The sequence below is a fragment of the Phlebotomus papatasi genome, chromosome 1 (genome assembly GCF_024763615.1).
Source record: "Phlebotomus papatasi isolate M1 chromosome 1, Ppap_2.1, whole genome shotgun sequence".
Classification (NCBI taxonomy): Eukaryota; Metazoa; Arthropoda; class Insecta; order Diptera; family Psychodidae; genus Phlebotomus; species Phlebotomus papatasi.
This window is the reverse complement of record NC_077222.1, coordinates 15053260-15077618: the sequence shown is the minus strand read 5'-3', so window position 1 is coordinate 15077618 and position 24359 is coordinate 15053260. Positions and strand designations below refer to the sequence as shown.

The 24359-nt window shown below is 33.2% G+C and overlaps 1 protein-coding gene across 1 annotated transcript in view; it reads right to left on the bottom strand.

The window, feature by feature from the left end:
* The window catches only part of LOC129799334 (coiled-coil domain-containing protein lobo), a 60993-nt gene that overhangs the window by 3588 nt on the left and 33046 nt on the right, over positions 1 to 24359 (bottom strand). The window contains exons 2-7 of the mRNA XM_055843142.1: positions 18412 to 18587; positions 12713 to 13745; positions 12397 to 12609; positions 12293 to 12302; positions 2644 to 2912; positions 2341 to 2541 (exon numbers count right to left, since the gene is read on the bottom strand). Coding sequence (XP_055699117.1) covers positions 2341 to 2541; positions 2644 to 2912; positions 12293 to 12302; positions 12397 to 12609; positions 12713 to 13745; positions 18412 to 18587 — 1902 coding nt within the window. The remainder of the gene's footprint in view (positions 1 to 2340; positions 2542 to 2643; positions 2913 to 12292; positions 12303 to 12396; positions 12610 to 12712; positions 13746 to 18411; positions 18588 to 24359) is intronic.

The window sequence follows — 24359 nt, the reverse complement described above, 5'->3', positions numbered from 1 at the left end:
TTTCACTATTTTCTTCCTAAGAACGTATGATTTTGTTATAAAACGGGATATAATAGTCTTTTTAAAGCTTTGTTAAAAAAAGGTAGTAGTTTCTCCAAAGCTTTCAACCCTCGATATGGGTCTTCCTCAGTGGCCCACCCGGCAAATTCTGCAGAAATTCGTCAAATTTGAATTACTAACTGCCGAAAAATCAGCAGAATTTCTGAAGAATTTTGTTCTAAGATGGATCCGATCGTTGTATGAAAATTCTGCAGAATTTCTATAGAAAATTTTAAAATTATCGGCAGAATTTCTCTAGAGTACTTAGATGATTTCTATATTTCTTCTACCCTTTCTAATGTTTCTAAACATTATTTTAACTACATAAAAATATGTATTTCAATTTATTTAAAATTCAATTTTTACTCAACAATTTTACGTGAATACTCTCTTTTTTTACAATATTATTATAATGTTATAATACAATATTATTAAATCAGACATAATAGAAAATACGAAGGGGAAGGAAATGGTTAGAAAACACGGAAAACACGAAAGAAATTCGCGATGCTCACGAAGTCGCACGACTATCCCGAAGCCACACGAAGTATCCGATTGAATGTCAAGAAACGTTAAAATTTCAAAAGTGCAGAATTGCAGATCGATGTTTTGCTGGGGGTTTAATTACAATCTTTCAAATGATTTGGAATCGTCTTTCGTCCTCTGCAACTAATTAAAAAAAGTAGTAATAACATGTAAAAATTCCCATTTCCAAGAAAGAAAAGTAAGTTTTTGTGGTTATGTGTAGTGTTAAGAGGACGAAAGACGATTCCAAATCATTCGAAAGATTGTAATTGACCCACTGAGGAAGACCCATATCGAGAGTTGAAAGCTTTGGAGAAAAATTTTGTCTTTGGTTTGAGCAGAAGACAATCCTCTGACGAACACCGGAAGAAACTGAAGAGAATAAGTCAAACAACTCTATTTTTTTACAAAATTCGTTTTATTCGATTTTTGGATACTTCTTTCTAACCTCTACCTTCCCTGTGAATATTACATTTGAAAGATAATTATTTTCAAATTTATAGAGATTTTAAATCACAAAAATCCTGTACTTCTTTTTAAAAAAAAGATTATATAAAATATCAGCCTCAAATCGTACCCCTGTAAAATTTGCATATCACGAGTTATTCGTTTTTTATTCTGAGCGATCGACACAAACTTTCAAAATTTAAATTTGTAAAACCACAGGCAGGGGGGTGACATTAGCTCTGTAAAATGTGACCGGTTTTAGTGTAAATTTTTCCCTGTTTTCGTACACATTTCACAAGATATATCCAAGACTATGTAGGTTGCCAAATTGTAATTTTCGGTTACCTATTCAATATTAAATTGGCTTTTATTTTGTATTTATATTTTGCTAATTCAGAAAACAACTAATAAATCCAAAAGTTTTTTCGGCACGCTAGAAACATTTGGGAAACATAGGAAATGTCATGCCCCTGACTCCAGGGGTGCTGAGTTAAGACACCTGCCCTGGGCGCCAATATCCATTTTTTCGGCACTGGATAAGTGCCGAAATCTGAAAACAAACATTTCTCTTAAAAACATCATGTAGAGCTTAAATTTCCCGCCTTATAGCAATAAATGCTCTGCTGAGGCAACCCTAAATATTCGAGACGCAATGTCTCCTTTCTAGGCCAGCGCCTCTGGTGATGGTGGAGACGACTGTATTAGTTTAGTCGATCGTACGATCTCAGTGAGTACGGACGTGAGTTCGTCTCGAGTCGTACAAGTGATAGGACATAGTGCGGAGAGCTCGCGACAGTCTGGAGCCCACACCAGTCGATTGCATAAGCAGGTCACCTCCTAAGTATATTAGATTTAAGAGTAGATATTGCTTGCCTCCTATAATCAATTGTTTAAATTACCATTATTAAGGTTTGCCCAACAAGATTTTTCTGATTAAATTATTATAGTAACTTGAGGTATGTAAAACGTAATTGTTACCGAATTATGCCCTAGACACACTTACGACTTAAGCCGTGAGACAGGTTAACGTAAATATAATCAAAATGATGATTTGACTCAGTTGCTCACTAAATAAGCCATTCCTTGGCTTAAGCCGAGAGACGGATTAATCAAAAACTGATTGTCATATAATCTGATCATAATTTTGATTATAATTACATTAAACCGTCTCTCGGCTTAAGTCGAATGTGTGTTCAGGGCATTAGAATTTGGTCTGAGATTCTTGTAAATAAAATAGTTAATTTAGCGCTTGATCTCCTGCCGTGTCAGGAAAATATCAAAATTTCAGACCTGTTGACTGAAATCTCGGTCACGAAGTGATTGCATTACCTCTTGGTACTGATGCTGCAGTTCCTGCAGAAGTTCCTCGAAGTGCTGTCGCTTGTCAGTGAGACAGGAGTTGAAGGCCGACAGGGAAGTGTCATAAGTGGGTGGCTCAGCACTCGCCGATTGAATACCCACGAGGTAAGGTGCCAAGAAATCGGGACATTCCTTCTGTGCCAACTCCTCCCTCAGTTTCATCATCTCATACTGCACTGGCATGAGCGGAAATTTTTGTGGCCAGATGGAAAAGTCGATTTTCACCATGAGTGAAAGGAAAAATTGTGATTTTTGGCACACCAAGCAACTCACCCTTTCAATTCTCAGACGTCTGGCTTCGTCGTTTCTCAGTGGATCAAAGATGCTGATTTTCAGTGTTGGCTTCTGCATCTCCCTCCTCCGAAGCTCCTCCAGAGCTTTCAGCTCTGTGCATCGCGATAGAAAGGATTTAATGGCACTCTCCTCGGCCTCCAGTTGCTCAAGCAGCATTAGATATAGCTCCACGGCTGTTGGAGCTGAACTTGTGATATTCGACTGAAAAATTGCAGTACATTGGAATTTTGGATGCGAGTTGAAAGAAACTTTTTTTTTTTGGCTTATACATATTTATCTTCAAAAGCAGATTTTGCTTTTGAGAAATGCTTCTCGCTAACAGTCCTTTGAAATCAATTGAAGGATCTCAAATGTCTGTTTAATAGTGCAATCTCAACTAAATGCAAGATTTCGTCAAAAAACATTTTAATGGAGAATGAACACATATAATTTTTTGTGATTTTCTCTTTTTAGTGGTTTCTATATTTAAAAAAAATCAATTTAAATCAATTTTTACATAATAAAAATATTATGGAGAGCAATTTATACTTGTTTTTGCGTTTATGAATACAATTGGTAATTAAAGTAAAATACAAAAATACATATAAACATTCGTAATTACAATGATCTGCAGTTATTAAATGAAATTGAAATCAATAAAATCTTTTTGCATGTAATTAAATTTATCTATCGAAAATATGATTTATTGGGCAATAATTTAAATAACATTTTCTTCAATCTGCAAAACATGAATTTGTTTTTTTTTTGGTTTTCAATATATAAAATGAAATAAATTTTGAATTGATTTTTTTCTAATATTTATCCTTCGTTATTTTTTAGAGAATGAATATTCAGTTGTATGTTGTTGACTAATGTAAAATATTTAAAAGATAAAAACAACATTTTGTAAATATTTTATTTTATTTTAATAGACAGTCACACATTTCTTGAAAAAACATTAAGCAAGCTAGATTAATTAAAGGAACATGGAGAAGCATGAAGTGTTCTAGGACGTGCGAAGCCTGGAGCCCTTCCCCTAATCATTTTACTGATAAATACAGACTAAATTAAATCCACTTATTAACAAGTTTTTGTTATAAAATTATACATTATTGTTCACTATATGTTTTAATTTAAAATTTAATATTATTTGACTAATATAATTTATGCTAAACAATCTATGATGATCATTTAATGAACAATACTAGTGATGATAACTAATATTGCATATTGTAGTATTGAGTACTAATATTATTTTATTATATTAATAATTCTGTTGTATTAATTAATAGTAAAAATATGTGTGGTCTGTAAAAAACGTAAAATTGAACAGAAATTAACTATAAATCACATTGAGAGGGCAAAATCCTTCATAACTTTCCCATTTTTTCTTAGTCAATAGTAGTCTCAATAGTGAAATAAATATTTAATTTTTTAAACATTTAATAATACATTAAAAGCTATTTAGATTCTCCGATAGAGATTTTTATTTTTAAAGTATCAAAGTCATTAATTAACTGCAGTAAGTTTTACAAAAAGAAGCCGAAATGAACCTATCTATTTTTTAAGTTTTCTTTAATTTTAAAGCTCAATTTGGGGACCTTTTAAAAATAAAAAGCTTTTTAAAAATAAATTCCAAATTAGAGATCTCACAAAAAAAAGTGATTGCAAAGGTGTTTAAGAGAACCAGAAAATTAGATCAAGCCTGCACGTACTGCAAATTACTTCCAAATACATACACTGAATCCGAAAAAGTCAAAATAACATTCCGGTAATGTTAATTTTACCCTGCAGTATTGATCCGAAATCCGTGTAAATATTACCCTTTCTAGGTGTATTAGGGGTTAAAGGTACCCTTTTTTCGTGTTGATTTTACTCTCAAAAGGTGTAAAATTAAAATAAACAATGTTGATATATTTTTACACTCGAAAAGTGTGAATGTTATGACGAAAAAAGTTAATCGTAGCCTCTTTATTTCTCAGTGTACGAAATAGGTAGTAAAAGAGTTGCAGTTTTTTTTTCTCTTCTATGAAATTTTGATTTTACAATAATTACAAGTAGGGTCGAAGGGAGCACTTATTGGTACTTTATGAGCTCGTGTCATGACCTATTGTTACCCTATTCCGTACCATTTTGGGAGACAAAATTTGAACACCAAAATTCTTCTACGGAAAGCAGGATTGGAAGATTAATGAAATAAATATAATATTACTTGCATTTTATTATTTAACTTAAATAAATTCTAATTGAAACAGCTACCAAGTGTTCTCAGCCGAATAGATGTTTTAATTTGACTCTAATTTCCCCTAAAATCATCCATATCAAAAATTACAAAAAAATTATTCCTAATTTCTTTTATTTTTTGTTTTCTGGGAAAGCTTATTACAAAATTAAAATTTTAGAGACTTAAAATTTTAGAGAAAATTTAATACTTATGTAAAAAAAGTACTTTAAATTATTGTAGTTATATTATTCATAGCGGAGATTGTTTTTTGTATGTCAGAGAATCATAAAGAAATTAAAAGAAATGATATATAGGGTAAATAAAGCAAATTCGAAACCTGCTCCAAATGGAAATTTTTTGCTACTCCAAATGGAAACGTCATTGTTTTCATGATAAATACAGTACTAAATTATTATTATTATATATTTTATATACCACAGTATCATTATTTAGTTAATTTTGCTCCAAATAAAGCGAAAATCCATTCACATTCACAAATTTTAATTTGTTAATTTCTCTGAAAAATTAAAAGTGTACCTTTTCACCATCGAATTTTTCCAATGTTTTCCAATGAAAAACACAATAAGCTGACTGTTGTTTATTCGTTTTGTTTAACATTTAATGTCATATTTCTGGCTAATTTTAGTTAAATGAAGTGCTAATCTTTATTGTTAAGGGTACGTGATGTTTTCAAATGAAATAATTACCTATTTCGTGAACAAAAATGGTTTTTCTGATGTGTCTGCAAATGTTTCAATAGAAAACCCCGGAAATATGATTTTTTGGAGAGATTTTCTTATTGTTTTAAGGTGTCTACACATTATAAGAAATTTCTATCAAAAATGAGCTTCAAGAAGTGTTCTTCAAGAAAATTGCCTACACATTGGTGAGAATTTTTGACAAAAAGATGGATTCTTGAAGAAAATTTGTCTAATGTGTAGACAAATTTCTTCAAAAATCATATCCAATTGAAGGAAATTTCCATCAAGAATTTTTGAAAGAAATTATCGGCTACACATTGGAATAAAATTCATCAAAGTCATTCTTGACAGAATTCTTGAAGGAAACCATCACGATTCAAGATTGTTTTTCACGAAAATTTGTTATTTTCTGCTGGAAAAAGTGAGAAAAGCGTTTGGTGAAGTTCCTTGGGATAGTATTTAGTGAATTTGTGAAGAAAATCTTCTAAATATGCAAGGGAATAGTGTTTTTCTGGAGATGTCGTTCCTGGTGGAATCCAACCCAGCCTTGAAGGAACATTTCCTGTGATTTTCGTCCAGAAATTGCCCGAAGTTAATCCATCTGTGTATTCTTGAGGTGTTCCACAGTACAGTGGCCTCGTACTCCATGGATTTCAAGATGGATGGAAAGGAGAAAATTTACGGGCACTTTGGAATCTCTGCCTTGGTTACCAATCAAAACAAGAGCTAACCAGAGCCACCGAGGAGATCTCAATGCAAACGAGAGCTGTCCGGAGCTACCAGAAGCCATCACTTGAACCCCCAGAAGAACATCAGAATGATCTTTTATATCATTCACTTTCTCAACCACTAGGAACTCTGTGGGATTGCTTCCTTTCGAGAACATCAGAACTGGATAGCCACATGCCTTCAATTCCTCATGTCAATGGAACATGGAACCCAGTAAATAAATCAGTAGTGGAATTATTTTGGAACATCCATGGAATTTTCACAGGAATATTCTTCTATTATATTAATTAAAAAAAAACTACATTTTTTACATAATAGAGATCCTTTATGTATTTTTTTTTTATTTATTAAGGGGTCCATCTGGAAGATGTTTGCCCCACCTTTATGTAATTTCTAATGATTATTTATTAAAAATTCCTACTTTTAATAACATAATGAAATGTAAAGGACTAGATTCAAAACTAGATTTTTTGGGAGTCTTAAAGTGTAATTTTTCGAAAATACTCTTAAGATCTCATAAAAAAATCCTCCTGATATTGATAAAATCCTTTCCACAAGCGTTAAAAACTTGAATGAAACTTTTTACTGATCAAAAAAGGCAATAAATTTCAAAGCCTGTCTCTTATTTGAATTTTAATGTGAAATTAAAATTGAAATAAATTTTATTTAATTTTTGGGAAACTGCTCTTAACATATCGACCACCCAGAATAAGACCTGACTAATTCGTGAATGGCCAACTTTACAGGAGAGCGATTTAAAGCTGAGATTTGCATTTGCTAATAAATCAATTAATTTAACTTCACTTTCCTAATATTGTACATCAAACGAAAGGATTCGATAAAAGTTATCTTAATTCCATAAAATTTTCACAAAATAATGTGTATTTTAATAACTATTACAATATTTTCCGAGTTGTAACATATTTTTCCTGAGCTGTCATATCAAAAGCTCAGGATAAGACCCGAACAACTCGAGTTTCCCACGCTGCCAAGCGACCCGGCTGGTCACGCATCACTTTTCAAAATTGTTTCGATATCATTCCCCATACGCATCACTATCTATGTATATTAATTGTTCTAAGTAATTTTTTCAAGACATTTTAACACTTTAAAACCCGAGCCAAAAAATCACGTAAAACACCAAACTGGCATAAAATGCTAGAGCAGTTATTCTCCATAAAAAAGCAATTTTTCAATATTTTTCGTTTCGTAAAACTTCACAGCAGTTCTAGGACTCGTAAATTATTTTTTCAATAAATATTTTCCCATTTTTCTAATCATTTTTATAGAAATTTTGTGAAAATTGACAACAAATGCCAAAGTGAATTTTTACAGATTTTCGTAGCAAAAAAGCAACTTCTGTTGAATTTCCTTATACTACAGTAGAGTCTCGCTATAGTCCATATTTGGTTTCAGATTTGACACTTGAGTCGTACTAGTCCATGTAATTTTTTAAAATTATCAACGACTTTTAGTATTTAAATTGCTCAACGGCTTCCACTTTCTTTGCGATTGTGGTACTTGTCCTTACTTTCTTCATTGTGGATCACAATTATCACAACTACTCAATAAAGTTTGCCAAAAATATTAAAATACAGTAGAGTCTCTCAAATTGGAACTATTGGGGGGTATTTTTGACATTTCTCACCTCTCAAATTCGAACGATATTTTTAAAACTAACTGAATTTATGTGAGATTAAATAACACTTTGAATCAAATTCCCGTAATTTCTCACAAGTGTTAGTTGGTAACATACTTCCTTTTCATTTTATTCGCACATAATGTGTATAAATATTCAGAAAACAGCACAGAGATATGATTTTTAATCATCCACAATACGAATTTTTTAACATAACCCTACAATTGACATTTTAAATCCAACCGGCGTTCGAATTTGAGAGATTCAGATTTGAGAGACTCTACTGTAATTATGCTTGTCGCGTACTAAAAAACATAACCTAACTTAAAATCAGTGTTTTGAAATCAACGGTCGATAAATTGTGGACTATAGAGCGATGGCTTATAGCGAGACTCTACTGCAATTGTTTACATATTTAATTTCCTTTTTCCTAACAATTTGGAAAGAATCTTAGAACTTATATCTATATATTATTCTGTAAAATTTTAAAATTCTCATATATAGTTTAAAAAGAAAAGAAAAAGTAAAACAAAGCGAAAAGTGAATTTTCACCTTTTTTTACATTACCATTCTACATCAATTCTTGGTCTTATATTATTTAATTTTTAATAATTATTTTATTATTTTCACGTATTTTTTACGATTTTTTCGAATCGTGACAAAACTCAAAAATATTAACATTTTTTAGGTTATATAGTATAAGCCATTCAAATGTCCATTTCGGATGCCAACTACGTATAAAAAGGTAGCATTTTACGCCAATTTGGTATTTTACGCCCATTTTTTAGTTTATTTTTTCAATTTTTAACATAATAAAAAAGTTATCAACTATTTTTTTCTACTAAACGAAAGGTCATTAAATTCTCTATACATTAGTGTTATCACTTAAAATTAAAGTAAAATGTCAATTTGGGTTTTAAAGTGTGAAAAAATCAATTCATTCAATTTTCGAATCGAACAAATGTGATATGTCGATTGGCATTGACAGGTATCAAACGCAAGCGTGAAAATTCCACGGCAATTACAGAATTTACCCTGTGGGAACTGTAGTGATGGGAAAATGTCGATCAGTTGGTGTGTGTCTAGGATGGGAAACTGGAAGGGGAAGAAGAAGAAGAAGAAGTGAAGTGTGGAATGACGGCTAATTATCCGAAAGAAAATATAGAAAACTTTCATGTGAAAATTGATTAATAAAAAGATATAATTATCGAAACAAGAGGTAATGTTTCAGTGAAGTAGGACGGGTAACCACACCCCCTATAGGACTTATATTATTTAGTTTTTATTATTTTCACTTTTTCACATATTTCTTATTATTATTTCTAACCAATTATCAAGCAACAAAACCTCTTAAAAGTTAATAGGTTATGAGCTCTCGCGCCAAAGAGAAGTTTGATGCATAATAAATTAGCATTTTATTGCTTTTATCCAGGTTTTGCAACACTTGCAATACTAGAGAACCTCAAAAAACTATCAAGATATCAGTAATATTTTAAAAATAATTGCAATATTCGCAAAATTTATATTCTGAATTAAATCGTGAAATTTTCTTTGATCTTTATAAAATATAAGCCATTCAAATGTCCATTACAGCTGTCAAACTCCATATAAAAAATACTAGCACTTTACGCCTATTTCGTATTCAATATCCAATTTTTAGTTTTTGATCCATTTTTTTAATTTTATAGAAGAGTTATTAATTATTATTAACAATACTGGTTATTAACTAGATATTACCAAATTGAAAACTATACATATTTGCAGCCAAATAATAGCATATCTATTATCGTGAAATCAGCCGGAATACTTTTGACATGCAAAATGATGACGTCACACGGTCGAATTATGCGGCTCTTATCCTGACTGAATTGAAAAATGAGTGAGATTTTGCTTTTTTAGAAAAAGCGCTATAAATTTGGAAATAATTTATATTCAGGTATAATATTCACAGGGAAGGTAGAGGGTTTCACGGAGTATCCGAAAAGCGAAAAAAAACGAATTTTGCAAAAAAAATCGAGATAGTCGGATTATATTCTGAGTGGTCGATATTATACTAGATTTTTTTTAGTTCATTTATTTTAAACCGCTTGTATTATATTATAACATCCCCACATCAGATATATTTTCTACTACTAAAAATAAGCAAACCTAAATATTTAAAAATCCACGTAATCTTCTAAATTAAAAGTCCTTTACATTGCATTATGTTATTAAAAGTAGGAATTTTTAATAAATAATCATTAGAAATTACATAAAGGTGGGGCAAACATCTTCCAGATGGACCCCTTAATAAATAAAAAAAAAATACATAAAGGATCTCTATTATGTAAAAAATGTAGTTTTTTTTTAATTAATATAATAGAAGAATATTCCTGTGAAAATTCCATGGATGTTCCAAAATAATTCCACTACTGATTTATTTACTGGGTTCCATGTTCCATTGACATGAGGAATTGAAGGCATGTGGCTATCCAGTTCTGATGTTCTCGAAAGGAAGCAATCCCACAGAGTTCCTAGTGGTTGAGAAAGTGAATGATATAAAAGATCATTCTGATGTTCTTCTGGGGGTTCAAGTGATGGCTTCTGGTAGCTCCGGACAGCTCTCGTTTGCATTGAGATCTCCTCGGTGGCTCTGGTTAGCTCTTGTTTTGATTGGTAACCAAGGCAGAGATTCCAAAGTGCCCGTAAATTTTCTCCTTTCCATCCATCTTGCAATCCATGGAGTACGAGGCCACTGTACTGTGGAACACCTCAAGAATACACAGATGGATTAACTTCGGGCAATTTCTGGACGAAAATCACAGGAAATGTTCCTTCAAGGCTGGGTTGGATTCCACCAGGAACGACATCTCAAAAAAAAAAACAATATTCCCTTGAATATTTAGAAGATTTTCTTCACAAATTCACTAAATACTATCCCAAGGAACTTCACCAAACGCTTTTCTCACTTTTTCCAGTAGTGAAATAACAAATTTTCGTGAAAAACAGTCAGAAGAGGTAGAGACTTGGAAATGATGGCAATCTGTCAAAAAAATTTTTGATGGAAAATAAAAAACCCAATGTGGAGGCATTTTTCTTCAAAAATTCCTTCAAAAATATGAATTTTTCTTTAAAAAATTCTTGAAATAATTCTTGATGAAATCAGCTCCAATGTGTAGACACCTTTAGATGAGAAAGGAGAAAAGACCAGGAATAAGAACAAAACCTGCACTCAGGAGCAACTCAACAGGGTTTTGGAAGCCTTTCGTCGCGGTTTCACTTACATTGTTTGTCTCCAATTAGAAACTTTCCCTTGTCCCCATTTGGATTAATTATTAATTTATATTTATTCCATTAAAAGTACAGGTATATATACAATTTAAGTAAGTGTTCCAATTTTGATTTAATTGCTACATCTTTAATTCAGAGTATATTATAAGTATTAAACAGAGGTTTAGAATAGAAGAATATATAAAGTAGATTTAGGTGAATTTTACTTAATGAAACATTACCCATTTGGATTAATATGTTTCCAATAGAAGCATTTTACGCTCGCGTATTTTTCTTGTATTTAAGAAGTTTTCAAATTATATCTAACGAATTTTCACTAAACAGTAATATTCTCAAACATTCTAGAAGAGTCATGGAGCAGATTTATGTAATTCTCTTCAGAAAAAATATGAACTTAATGTGTTGAATCTTCTATTAAAGTTAAAGCGTCTGAAAATGGTTTTGAATTAGGACATTTACCCCTATATATTTTTTACCCGTATGATTTCGAAATTCCGACAAATCTTCTTTCTAATGCCACCAGGAACTAGTGTCACTGGGAGCAGGGAATGCACACTTTTCCTTCAGTCCCATAAGATCAATTTTCGTTCAATGAAGAATTAAGTTAAACGTCAATTAAGTGAAAGTGTTATTTTTGTTTTTCTCTGAGAAATAAAAAATATGAAAAAATAAAATATGTTTTGTAGGTATTAAGGTAACTACATAAAAATATCCTAGCCGAAAGTTCATAATTAGGGGAAGTGCTCATAATTTTGGACAGCTTGTAATTCTGTACACGTAGAGGGTAAAATTGGACACTAAAGATAATTGATTAAAAGTATGGATTTTAATTCCAATATTTGATGATTAATGAATTCTATATAAATATTTTTTCTTTTTGGAAGATTTTAACAGGAAATTCCTTAAATTTTGAATATGATTTGAGTTGAAATTGCATTGTTGAAAATTCAGTGTGAGTAATTGCTTACGAGAAACATGACAGATCTTCTTGTTCTTGTTCAAGAATTTAATCTGAAATTCTTTTCAATTTAAGCTTCTGTGGTTCGTTGTCTGTATTTCGAAAGAGATAGATTTTGAATTAAATACCTTCGCTTAACTGGAATTTGAGTAGCACATTTAGTACGCTTTTCAGTGTATCCGACGTTTAGTAAATTACGATATAATCGAAATAAATGTAATTTTTCACTCACTTGATATCCTTTCGTACTGCTCACGTCGAAAGTTACTTCTTCCTGATAATTGGGCTTTACAGGCTTCACAAATTCCCTCGTGGAAGCCGTAATGCAATTCTTCTCGTAGTGAAAACGCAAAGTGATACGATTTTCCGAGATGCGAAACTTTCTCGTGGCAATATCATTGAGAGCTGCTTTCTTGTCGTTGCGTTTGAATCTCTCCTCGATACACTGAGAACAGTTGTGCGCATGAGGTTTTCGAAAATATTATAAGGGTTTATCTCGTACACTCCCATACAGTCTGTGCAAGTACCCACCAGATAGCAATACCTACCTCAATTTGAGATGCTTCGAGTTGTTTGAAGTTGGAATTTACGGAAACGGTGAACTCCCGGAAGTGCAGGAAGTCATCGCGATTTGTGTAAAATTCGCGGATGCGGTTACAATCGATCTCTAGACGGTTTAGGGAATCCATGCGGAAGGCGTCGTAGAACTCATAAGTCCGCTGAATTGACTTCTCATCGAGGGGCTTTGAGATGTACTTGAGATAATCAGGTCGACCTCTGATGAAAAATTCCTCAGAAGTTGCTGTTTCTTGGACAATTTTGATCATCTCCAAAAGGTCCTTTCTGTTGGAGAACCACTGCCATTGTTCCATCTCATTTTCATAGTTTAGTGTCTCGTATGTCGTTAGTCTCTTTACCAGTCCACTTTCCTTTCGGTATGGCGAAAATCTCTCGTAAATGACCCTCTTGTATTTGATGCTCTTCTCTGCTGCTGGGAAGCGCTGTTCAAAGGCTTCTAACTCAATTTTCAATTGATTTACCCACGATATTGGCATGTCCAAGTGTCTCTCGGCCATCACAATACCAGCGATTGATCCATCCTCAATCCGCAAATGACCCTCATCGTAACCATCCATCAAAAAGTGCTCCCAGTCATTTCTATCTGCCAAATCCCATCTCATTGTTTCCTCTGCAATGGCCTCTCGCTTTTGGCGATTGACATAGTAATTGTATTGATTCCACACTGACTCAATGCCATAATAACTCGTACTAGGCTCAGCAACTCGGAATCCTGTTGATGGCTCAATAAAAAATACCTGGTCAGTGTCACGGTCGCGAATTGCTACCCATGCATGGACACGTCTTCCGGTAAATTCATCCGGAGGCAATTTTTCTAGCTCAGCTATACGTTGGCGCTCTTCTTCTTGGCGATTTTCCTCCTCAGATGCCTTCCGCAGAGCCTCAACTTCATCCATATGGACTAGGAATTGACTCCGGAGGTCTACAGGAGGTCGCAGTTGGTACTTTGGCTTCTCCTCAGCATTCTTGGATGAATCACTGGAATTCTTATCGGGGACCACGCTGAAAATATTCGAGGAAAATTATTTCTTTTACTATTAAACCTTGTTCAGATACAGTTAAATATTTTAATCCTTTAAAATATATGAGCCCCCTTGCGTTATATGATTGGATAAATCTTAAAAGTATTTAAATTCGTTGTGAATTTACATTAATTTGTAATTTATGTGTACTTTTACACATTTATAATAAAATATCTATAAATTTTATCTAAAAACTATACACAAAATGTGTTATATATTTAATTTTGTGGTAGGAGGCTGGTCGCCAACGCTGTGACAGCGGTGGACGCATGGTATGGGGGTTATTGTCAAGACACATGAAGGCAAATAAATACAATACAATAAAATATATAGAAACCATTCGCCACGAACGCTCACGCCATTCATTTCAAATTACACAGTTTGATATTACAGAAAAGTTCTTATTAGGGGAGACCGGGGCGGATTTGGCCAGCAAAAAAAATTTCATTTCATATAATTTGTAAACGAATGTTTGTATCGGGTTGATAAATATTTCAATGAATAGAAAGTGAGGTGTTTACTTCGAATAAAAAAAATTTCCTGTATATTCCTTCTAGAACAAACTATAACATCCCCTACACATTTTTAAATTACACGTTTTTCTTAAGTGCGAATGTCTGATTTTGCAACAATAACATCGTGATAAAAAAAATAAAAAAAGGATTATTGCTATAAGGAAAGCTTGTACAGGTTCGTACGGAAAATGAAGTTCAAGTTTCAAGATCATTTACTGAAATCCACATATACTGAATCATTTATAAAACTATGTCAAAAAAATTTCTTACTTATTAGGTTCGTAATCCCACCTCTCAAAATCCCTGGAAATCCGTATAATTTCCTCTAAATGACAAATAAAAATTTAGTGGTGATTTTTACCATAAAAATTACACCGGACACGAAAATTTGTACATCACAGTTTAGATGGAACCTTAAGCTACTTATTGTAACCGTTTGTAGGAGGTACATATCTTGAGATTTAAAATTGATTTTATGCTATTTTTCTTAAACAAGTTTTCATGAGACTTTGAAAATCATTTTTTCACTGCATTCTGATAGTCAATTAGGTGTGATTCTTTCATAATCACACCTATTGTAATCCGAGGATATACTCTAACACTTCTAATTAGTCTTACCGTAAATGTTTTGAACTTTTTATATAGTGAGGAATTAATAATATGGTTAATAGAGAATAAATTATTATTATTATTATTATTGTTAATAATTTTTAAAGTTTCATTAACATCACCTTAGGTTTTTAATGCTTTATTCTTTATTGCTATTTAATTTTACAGATGTTTAAAACCACTAGAAAACTAATTTTAGGGGGAAATGGGGCACTTTTGAATTGGGGTACCATTGCAATTGATCTTTTTTCTCATATTTTTAAATGGAACCAAGTCTTATTGTAATGTAAGCTTCGCAACTGGTTTGTGGATTTAAATTATATCTTGGTTGGGCAGAGTTCCACTTAGAAAAATAAGAAGGAAAATGATCTACCTTTGAAAGTGGGGCATCTTTGAAATTGGGATTTTTCTTCTATGTTTAAATGGAACTGAGCTATCTCACAGTGTAATTCAGCTTCGCAATCTATTTGTGCAAGGAAATTAGGGGAAACTGGGGCACCACCAAACACGGGGTACCACCAAACACTAATTCTTATTTCTAAACTACTTGGACTGGATGCCCCAGAATAGTTTTAAAAGTAATAGGATTGATTTTCAAATAAAAATTTTTTGTCGGTTATGAACCGCTTCATTACCGATTCAAAACCGATTGGAACTGGTTTAGTTTTGTCAGAAATTCCAAGACATTTCCAACGACCCCAAACATGACTCCATTTGCTTGATAAATGCGCACTCAAATGTCTTTTTAACTTTTAACCTTGAAAAACCGTTATTAGGAATGATTTAACGCTATTTTCGTATAAGGACGAAATGTTCGCCTGAATAATCTCTAAAACATATCCAAAAATTTAAAAAAAATCGCATGACGTGTTTCGAACAATCTCAAAAAAACATAGTTAACGATCCTTGGGTCGACTTATCGGGGGGTCCCCCGACGGTCCCCAAGTCTCTATCTCTAACCGTTTGGCCTCTAGAGCTGGCGACAGTCAGACGGACAGACGGACAGACAGACAATTGAGGGATTATATTTACTGCTGTCTCCGTAGAGTGCGAGCAGTGAAAATATGTTAAAAATTCCAATTTCAAAGCTACCCACATTCAAAAGTGCCCCATTTTCCCCTATATTTTTAAAGTTTCCCAATTTAGAGGTGCCCTATTTCTCCATATTATAAAAAAAGTTTAAGAAAAGATAAAATAGGATTTTGTTTATCTTACAACCATCCTAAATGATAATTGTATAAATTTAAATAATTTTTCAAAAGAATAATTCAGTTGATCGATACTAAAAAAAACCTATTTTAACGTTTTACTGACAAAAATTAATCTGCACTATATACCAAAGAAAAATGGGTTAGTATAGGTAGTACCAAGCACTTTAGAAAGAAAGGAGTTTCACTTGGTTTTCCATGCACAGTGAATTCTAGAAAAATGTTGCATAATTTCTGATTTACTCTTCAGTATAGGCTGAACATTGCCGCTAATTAGGATGACAAAAAATAAGTCAGAGTTCTAGAAAAAATAAATAAAATTCTTCCTCCAAATTATATTCTGTAGTAAATAAATTAATAATATTCTAAAACATGAAAAATGGTGCCATTACAAAGAAAAATGAAAAGGGCAAATCTTTTTTCTAAACATTCTTACGTGATTCTAAGTTATCGACTTTTCTTTCTGTTGGTTGATATCACGTATGTTTGGTGAAAAGAACTGGGACTGACAAGAACCAACGAAAAGAAAAGTCGATAGCGCAGTAGCACATAGGAATAACCATGTACTAAAAAAGTGATTTCGGTTTTCAATCGAATAGCAGCATAATTAAGACATATTTTGTGGTAACATATTATATTCCATAATATCAGATAAAATTATTTTTGTTTTTAAACTATTTGGACCATATAGGCCATTTCTACTAAAAGTATCATTAAAATAAAAAATTATATAGTTTAATAATACTATGACTAAAAAAGGGATGGCAAAGCGTCCCGGGCTTTACAAAGTTCTGGAACTCATTACTTAGATGCTATATCTGAAAAGCACTTGAACATCATTTACCGTTTACCTGTTCACAACCGATTCAAACTTATTCATAAATCACTCAAAAGATCCCCAAAATAATTCTTTGAGTAATTGAATTGATTTTCGGACAAAAATTACTTATAGGTTCATAACTTATTTGAACCATAGATCCATAACCAGTTCAGAACCTATTTGAATCGATTTTGTAAATCACTCATTAGATCTCCAAAAATAGTTTAGGAGTAAAATAATCGAAATTTGAATAAAAATAAATTATCCGTTATGAACCGATTCAAAACCGATCACATAATGGTTACGATTTAAATTTATTAGCTGAAATTTCTCAATGCTACATTTTCTTGAACCCATTTATTTAGAAAAAACCAAAGCGAAAGGGTTTAGCTAAATTTACGGATTTTTAGATGATCTGTTGCTCGACTTGGAGTGATTAACACATTCAGTCAATGTACCAGAAATACTTGAGATAGAATGTTCATATTTTGGGATTAGTTAATTAGTTTCTTACAGATTAATACATGAATTTTTTGAAAAGAAAAAAAATTACCTTTTATGGTGGCGCGGAGAGCCCCTGTCAAACACACATCTTAACGGTCACTGAATTTAAATTCTGTGCATCAATTCATTACAAACTCTATTGGTTTAGATAGAGTAACTGTCCAAGAAAACAAATTGAAAACTAGAATTCAAATTAGGAAAGAGGAAAGAGGCCAATTTTAACAAATTCGACGGGATGTCGAATTTTCCGTCTGCCATTTTGAGCAAAAATTTTGCATGACCTTCCGCGAAGCAAGAAAACAATAATAAAATGTATTTTCATTTCATTTCTGTAGGACTATTTTTCCCAAGTAACTGAAGAACTAAAGTTACTAAAAATCCATTCCCGACAGCAATTCGGATAAAAATTGCCCAGGAATAAATAATCTAAAATCACTTAATTTGCGTATGATGTATAATACCATGGTAAGAAATGGGTTAAAAGTCGCATAATGGATTAATTACGTCCATTTTATGATACAAGTGTCCTGGCTTTGCATCTCCTTTAAGTTACCAAAAAATCACCTGAAGCTTTAAAAATGTTTGAACTATTTTTAGTGAGCTTTATTACATCTAATTCTACAATGAATTGGACTAGTATAGCTCCTCCATTTCTTTATTATTAATAACATTATATTTATGATTATTCATAATGCTGTTAGTATGAAATAAAGTTTGAAGTTTCTCAATAGCATATCTTGTGGTTCCTTGAAAATATTATTGACACAAATTTCAATAGGAAGACAATAATGATGAATGAATTATTGAAAGCACTCAAGCAAAACATGCATATTGAAACATACGTTCGTATGCAATTCTGAATTCTGATGACGTTTTCTATCGATAACACTATTATCTTACATGAATGGTTTCCAGTAGAATAAATTACATTATGGGGACGAATGTTATTTGGAACATGGTTAGTGTTTATGGATTGAAATGAGAACTTACCACGGACAGGAGACTCGCGTTTGGTCGTTTGTGGTCACCTCTCGAGACGCGTAGCCTGAAACCACGAATGACCTATATCCTGATCCGAGGAGGAGGCTACACAGCAGAGTGGCCAGTTCAAAGGAATTCCCCCGACGACGTCTCAGCAGTGTATCCGGTGAAATGAGACGGTCAGGCTGTATGGAGAGACAATATCGGACAATTGATATTTAATGAATTATGAGCTCCCGCGGGCAAATCATGTAATTCCTAGCTCAAATAACTCTTCCATCCGAATTCAATTAGATTCTCAATCATGCTCTATGGCATTCATCCACATCAACTGCATCAGGCAGTCAATCACACAACTTCCGGACAAGTCGGACAACAAGGTTCCCGGAGCAAGGAGAAAGGACTCCTTTAAATGCAAATTTGCCCAGGAGTGAGATGCGATTGAGGCGGAGGAAACTCTAGCCTTCAGGAGCTGTGATTACCATTAAAATTGAACTGATGTAGTTATTTTTTCTGTGACTTTTATTCCTTAACTCCTCATCACTCCCTTTTCCGACCAATTTTTCGTTCCATTCTTTCTGCCACAATGCGAGAAAACCGTTGGAAATTAATAATTTATTGGTGATGCAATTGTTAAGCATTTTGTACAATTTTAATTGTAATTCAAATACGCTTCATACCACGTCTTTACACGGTGAAAGAAGACTGAGATTTTGTAACTTTCTCCACCGTTGAGTGCAAAATATCACAGTGAGATGTTTTTCTTTTCACGATAACACTGACTTCAATCTCTCATCCCGTTTGCTGCAACCCTTTCCACTTTGATTCATCTTTAACCATAAGAAAATTGGATAGGGGAGTGATCCAATATACGATGAATCTGGCATGAATTGATTTCACAGAAGCTGCATTGTGATGAAATTGATACGCTATTGATATAAATTAAAATATTCTCCTGAAAAATGGTTTTATAAATGCTTCCATTCTTTAGGAGAAATATTCATTGTAAAGTGATTTGCTCAATGATACACCAATGAGATGAATACTTAAATTTTACAAAAAAACTTCTGTTAGTTGCATAAAATTTGGAGGTAAAATAAAGTTTAGAATAGAACCTTTCTTTCTAAAAAATTAGAATAAAATTTTCAAAATTAAGTAATGGCAAGGTAGTTACTGATCTTTAAATTAACCAATAAATTATTTACAAATGGCATTAAATCGATTCAAAATTTTCATTTGCCCAGATAATCAATAATATATATTGAGGAATGTTGAATGTTTGAAACGTTTCTAATATATATTAAAACATTTTTTTTTTAATTTTTACTTAAGAAATAATTCTGTTAAGGTCTTGGATAGGCATATTGATAGCGTACTAGAAAAAAATCTCAATTAATAAGAAAAATCACCAAGATAATTGGGGACAACGCAAAAACCAGGAAAACAAGGGAATCCCAAGGAACTTGTTTAATTTTTCAAGAAACTCGGGGATCACATATATTTTTTAAGAAACTCGGAAAATTCATACTATTTTTTTAAGGACTCCGTTGGACATACTTTTTTTCAGGAAACCCTGCAAATCTATGCAAGTTTTTAAGGATTTAGGGAATCCTTTACATTTTTCAGCGAACTCGTGGAACCCAATTCACTTTTAGAGAATCTGGAAAAGCCATTCTATTTTTCAGGGAAACCTGGGAACCTATACAAGTTTTCAAGGAACCCAGTGAACCCATACAATTTTTCAAGAAGACCGGGGAACTTTTACAACTTTCCAGGGAACTCGTGGAACCTATTCCATTTTTCAGAGAACCTAGAGAGCCTCATCTATTTTTCAGAGAAACCGGGGAACCTATACAAGCTTTTGAGAAACTTAGAGAACCCATACATTTTTTCAGGGAAACCAGGGAACCTATACAAGTTTTCAGGAAACTCGAGGAACCCGTTGCACACCTCAGGGAAGACGGAAAACCTATCACATTTTTCAGAAAACACGTAGAACCCTTACAAGTTTTCAAGGATTTCGGGAAACCTATACATTTTTCAGGGAACTCCAGGAACCCATTCCATATTTTAGGGAACCTGGAGAACCCATTCTATTTTTCAGGAAAACCTGGGAACCTATACAAGTTTTCAAGGAACGGAACGTAGTGAACCCATACAATTTTTCAAGGAGACCGGGGAAATTTTACAACTTTTCAGGGAATTCGTGGAACCTATTCCATTTTTCAGAGAACCTGGAGAACCTTATCTATTTTTCAGAGAAACCGGGGAAAGCTTTTAGGAAACCCAGAGAATCCATACATTTTTTCAGGGAAACCAGGGAAACTATACAAGTTTTTAAGAAACCCAGACAACCTATACAATTTTTCAAGGACACCGGGGAACTTTTACAACTTTCCAGAGAACTCGTGGAACCCATTCCATTTTTCAGAGAACCTGGAGAACCTCATCTATTTTTCAGAGAAACTTAGAAACCTATACAAGTTTTTAAGAAACCCAGGGAATCTGTACAATTTTTCAAGGAGACCGGGGAACTTTTACAACTTTTCAGAGAACTTGGGAAACCCATTCCAATTTCCAGAGAACCTAGAGAACTTTACATATTTTTCAGGAAAACCGGGGAACCTATTCAAGTTTTCATGGAACTCGAGGAATCCGTTCCATTCCGCATGGAAGACGGAAAACCTATCCCTTTTTTCAGGGAGCACGTAGAACCTATACAATTTTTCAGTTAAACTAGGGAACCTATAAGTTTTCAGTGATCTCAGAGAATTGATAAAATAATTTAGGAGGCTTGGTGAACCTCTATATTTTTTTTTTAACGATTTTGGGAATCCCATATCATTTTTCTTCAGGAAGCGCAGAGAACCTAAACAAGTTTTCGGAAAGCTAAGGAAACTTGGGGACTTATACTTTTTATGGAACAATTCAGAGAACGTGGACAAAGCCATACAATTTTTCAGGGAAGTCGAAGAACCTAAACAAGTTTTCATAGAACCGATAGGGAACTCATACAATCTCTCCAGAGAACTCGGGCAATCCAGCCTTTTTTTTGGGAACCTGCGGAACCTATATCGCGGAATACTTTCATGACTATAGTGAGTGAACAATAAACTCGAATTATTGGTTACCATCATTCTTGTATTAATTATTGGTTTCATGTCAGTTCAAATTATGAAGGGAGGAAGTATTCGTACTAAAGAATTTGAATATTTTATAATTTTCTATTTTATCGATAAAGAAATATACGTGCAGTACCTAGGTATTTATATTGTTGCGGAACAACATAAATATAGAAATCTAAAAATAATGAAAAATCGAGTTGGTTCACTGCCAAAGAGAATGAACTATGTCATGGGCTGTTAAAAGTTAAAGTGTGTTACTTTATAGCTCACTAAAGCACATACTAAATCACCCCTTGTCTAGAACTTATCTGGGCTTCTTTACAATAATTTTTTTATAAAATGATCAAAAAATAGTTATATTAAAACGAGTTTACAAGTCAATAATTCCAATACATTGTATTTTTAAGTAAACTCTTTAGAGAACACGATCAAGAATATGAAACTGATATTTTTAATTCCTTGCGTTATAAATAATTTTCTATCATAATTTTGTATTTAATTAATATGTAATTTTTCGATTCGAATCTACGTTGTTTTTTTAAATTCGGGCTTCAAGTTTTTTTTTTAAATTTATTTAATGTTAACTAAAATATTTTTTTTTTAAAAAGATTTACATGTTAGCTGATTTTCAAGGTGGATAAAAAAATGTATATTACATTGGCTTAACCGGTCACAAATAAATTTTGGGTTTCTGTAACTAGAAATTTCATATTTCCTCTCGATATATTCAAAAAAATTAATACATGAATTTTTGCATAAAAAGCTTTGAATATAGGGGAAACTGGGGCACCACCGGACATAGGGTAGCACCGAACACTGATTTTTATTTCTAAACTACTTGGACTACGACAATCATTTCTTCAATGGACAAGCATACTTATGCACTGAGAAAAAAAGGGTGCGATTAACTTTTTTCGTCAGAACTTTAACACTTTTTAGGTGTAAAAATATATCAACATTTTTTAATGTTAATTTTACACCTCTTTAAGGGTCAAATTAACGTGAAAAAGGGTAATTTTAACCCCTAATGCACCTAAAAATGGTAATATTTACATTGATTTCGGATCAACACTGCAGGGTAAAATTAACATTTCCGGAATGTTATTTTAACTTTTTCGGATTTCGCTCAGTGTTTGGACCACGACAATCATTTCTTCAGTGGACAATCATCCCTATGGTATCTATGAATTTACACAGGTATCGTCCTCTGGAGTTTAATAACTTATTGAAAAATCGTACTGTTTAGTACTACCCCGTATTCGGAGCCCCAGTTTCCCCTATTACAACTAAGATAATAATAAATTGCCTATTTCATTCAATTTCCTCGAAGCTGAGCATGAAATATCAATAATCGGGTAGTTAATTTTTATGCAGATGAAAATCAGTCTCAATTTCACCCTTTTTGGTATATCAAAGTCTATACCCTCTTAGAGTTAGCTACTGAAATTGACTCATCTCCGCAACAAATCGAAAGGATACTAAGTGAAGTATCAAGTTCTTCTGTGAATAAAAAAAAAAGATGTGATTCTCTCTGACTTCTATAGTCTTGTCTGTGTCTATTGTAATGTTGGCTCTGGAACATCTTACAAGTTCAGAAGGGGGGAACAGTTGAACATTTGGGGTTGGAAAGTCGATGGGATTTGTACAAGTTATTCCCATTTTCGTGAATGAAATACTGCTCCACATTCATGTAGTGTTGTAGAATTTGGGAGCGGTATTATATGGATGTGATGTACAACATAGCACACGTGCTAAGTCGTCAAAATGAATATAGCAGTGCCACACATCATCCGAGGCAGAATCAACTGGTGTCTCTATTTCATTTGCATAAAAATAAACAACAAATCTCTCTCTCCCTCCATGTAAATATGTATAAAAGGAATACAAGCGTTTGGTACACATTGCTTACACCACGAGGGTTACAATGCTCTTTTACATAGCACAGCACGCATGAGTCTTGGTGGAGGAAAAGCTCCACGCTGCTACAACTACAAAGCCGCCAGAAGGGGAGCCGGTCCCCCCTTTTTGCCGATTCGGCGGCTGCCGAGCTTCCAACGACACCACCATGTGCTGCCTCGATGAGCTTTTGGCGCCCTAAAGCGCGTGGTGCGCTTTCGGGGTGGGAAAAATCGTGTCGACGGAAAAGCGCTCAAGCCCAGGGGGTGGCAAATCGGTGGCGTATATGGGAGAACTGTGGGGAATGGGTTTGGGATGGGTGGTAAATAGCGCGCGTACACGAGATCCCATACCGCATTTGCAAGCCCCACTGTTTGGCTGCCAGTTAACCGGAATTAATTGTGTAAAGCTTTTGTCTGTTTTGTGTTGAATTAAATTTGGGACAGAATATAAGTTAATTTTTCGCCGTAGCAACTTTATTATTAAACACTTTATAACCCAGATCATCGTAACGTCTTTACTTTCTTCCTGCTTTTACGGGATATTAAATTAGCTTCAATAGTTTTGAGAAGTTAAAGGTGTAAGGCTGTGCATGGATTGGCATTTAGTTAATCATTAAATACATAGGGTAAGTGTGCCAAATTCCGGCCAGCTTGCAATTCCGGCCACCTTTTTTGTTCCTTGAATTTTCATGAATTTTTAGTTTTTGCATACTCTAGAGATTATACAATGCAAAAGAATAACAAAAAATGTAGCTTTGATAAACGAGAAGACGTGAAAAATACATTGAAGGAATTCCCGAAGGGCAAGGAACTATGAGAATGAAGGTGGCAGAAATAGGACACCAAAACTTTGTCTACATTTTTATTCATTTTAAAATGTATTAAGAATGATTTTAGAGTAAATAAAGACGATAAACTGTCTACAAGGTTCTAA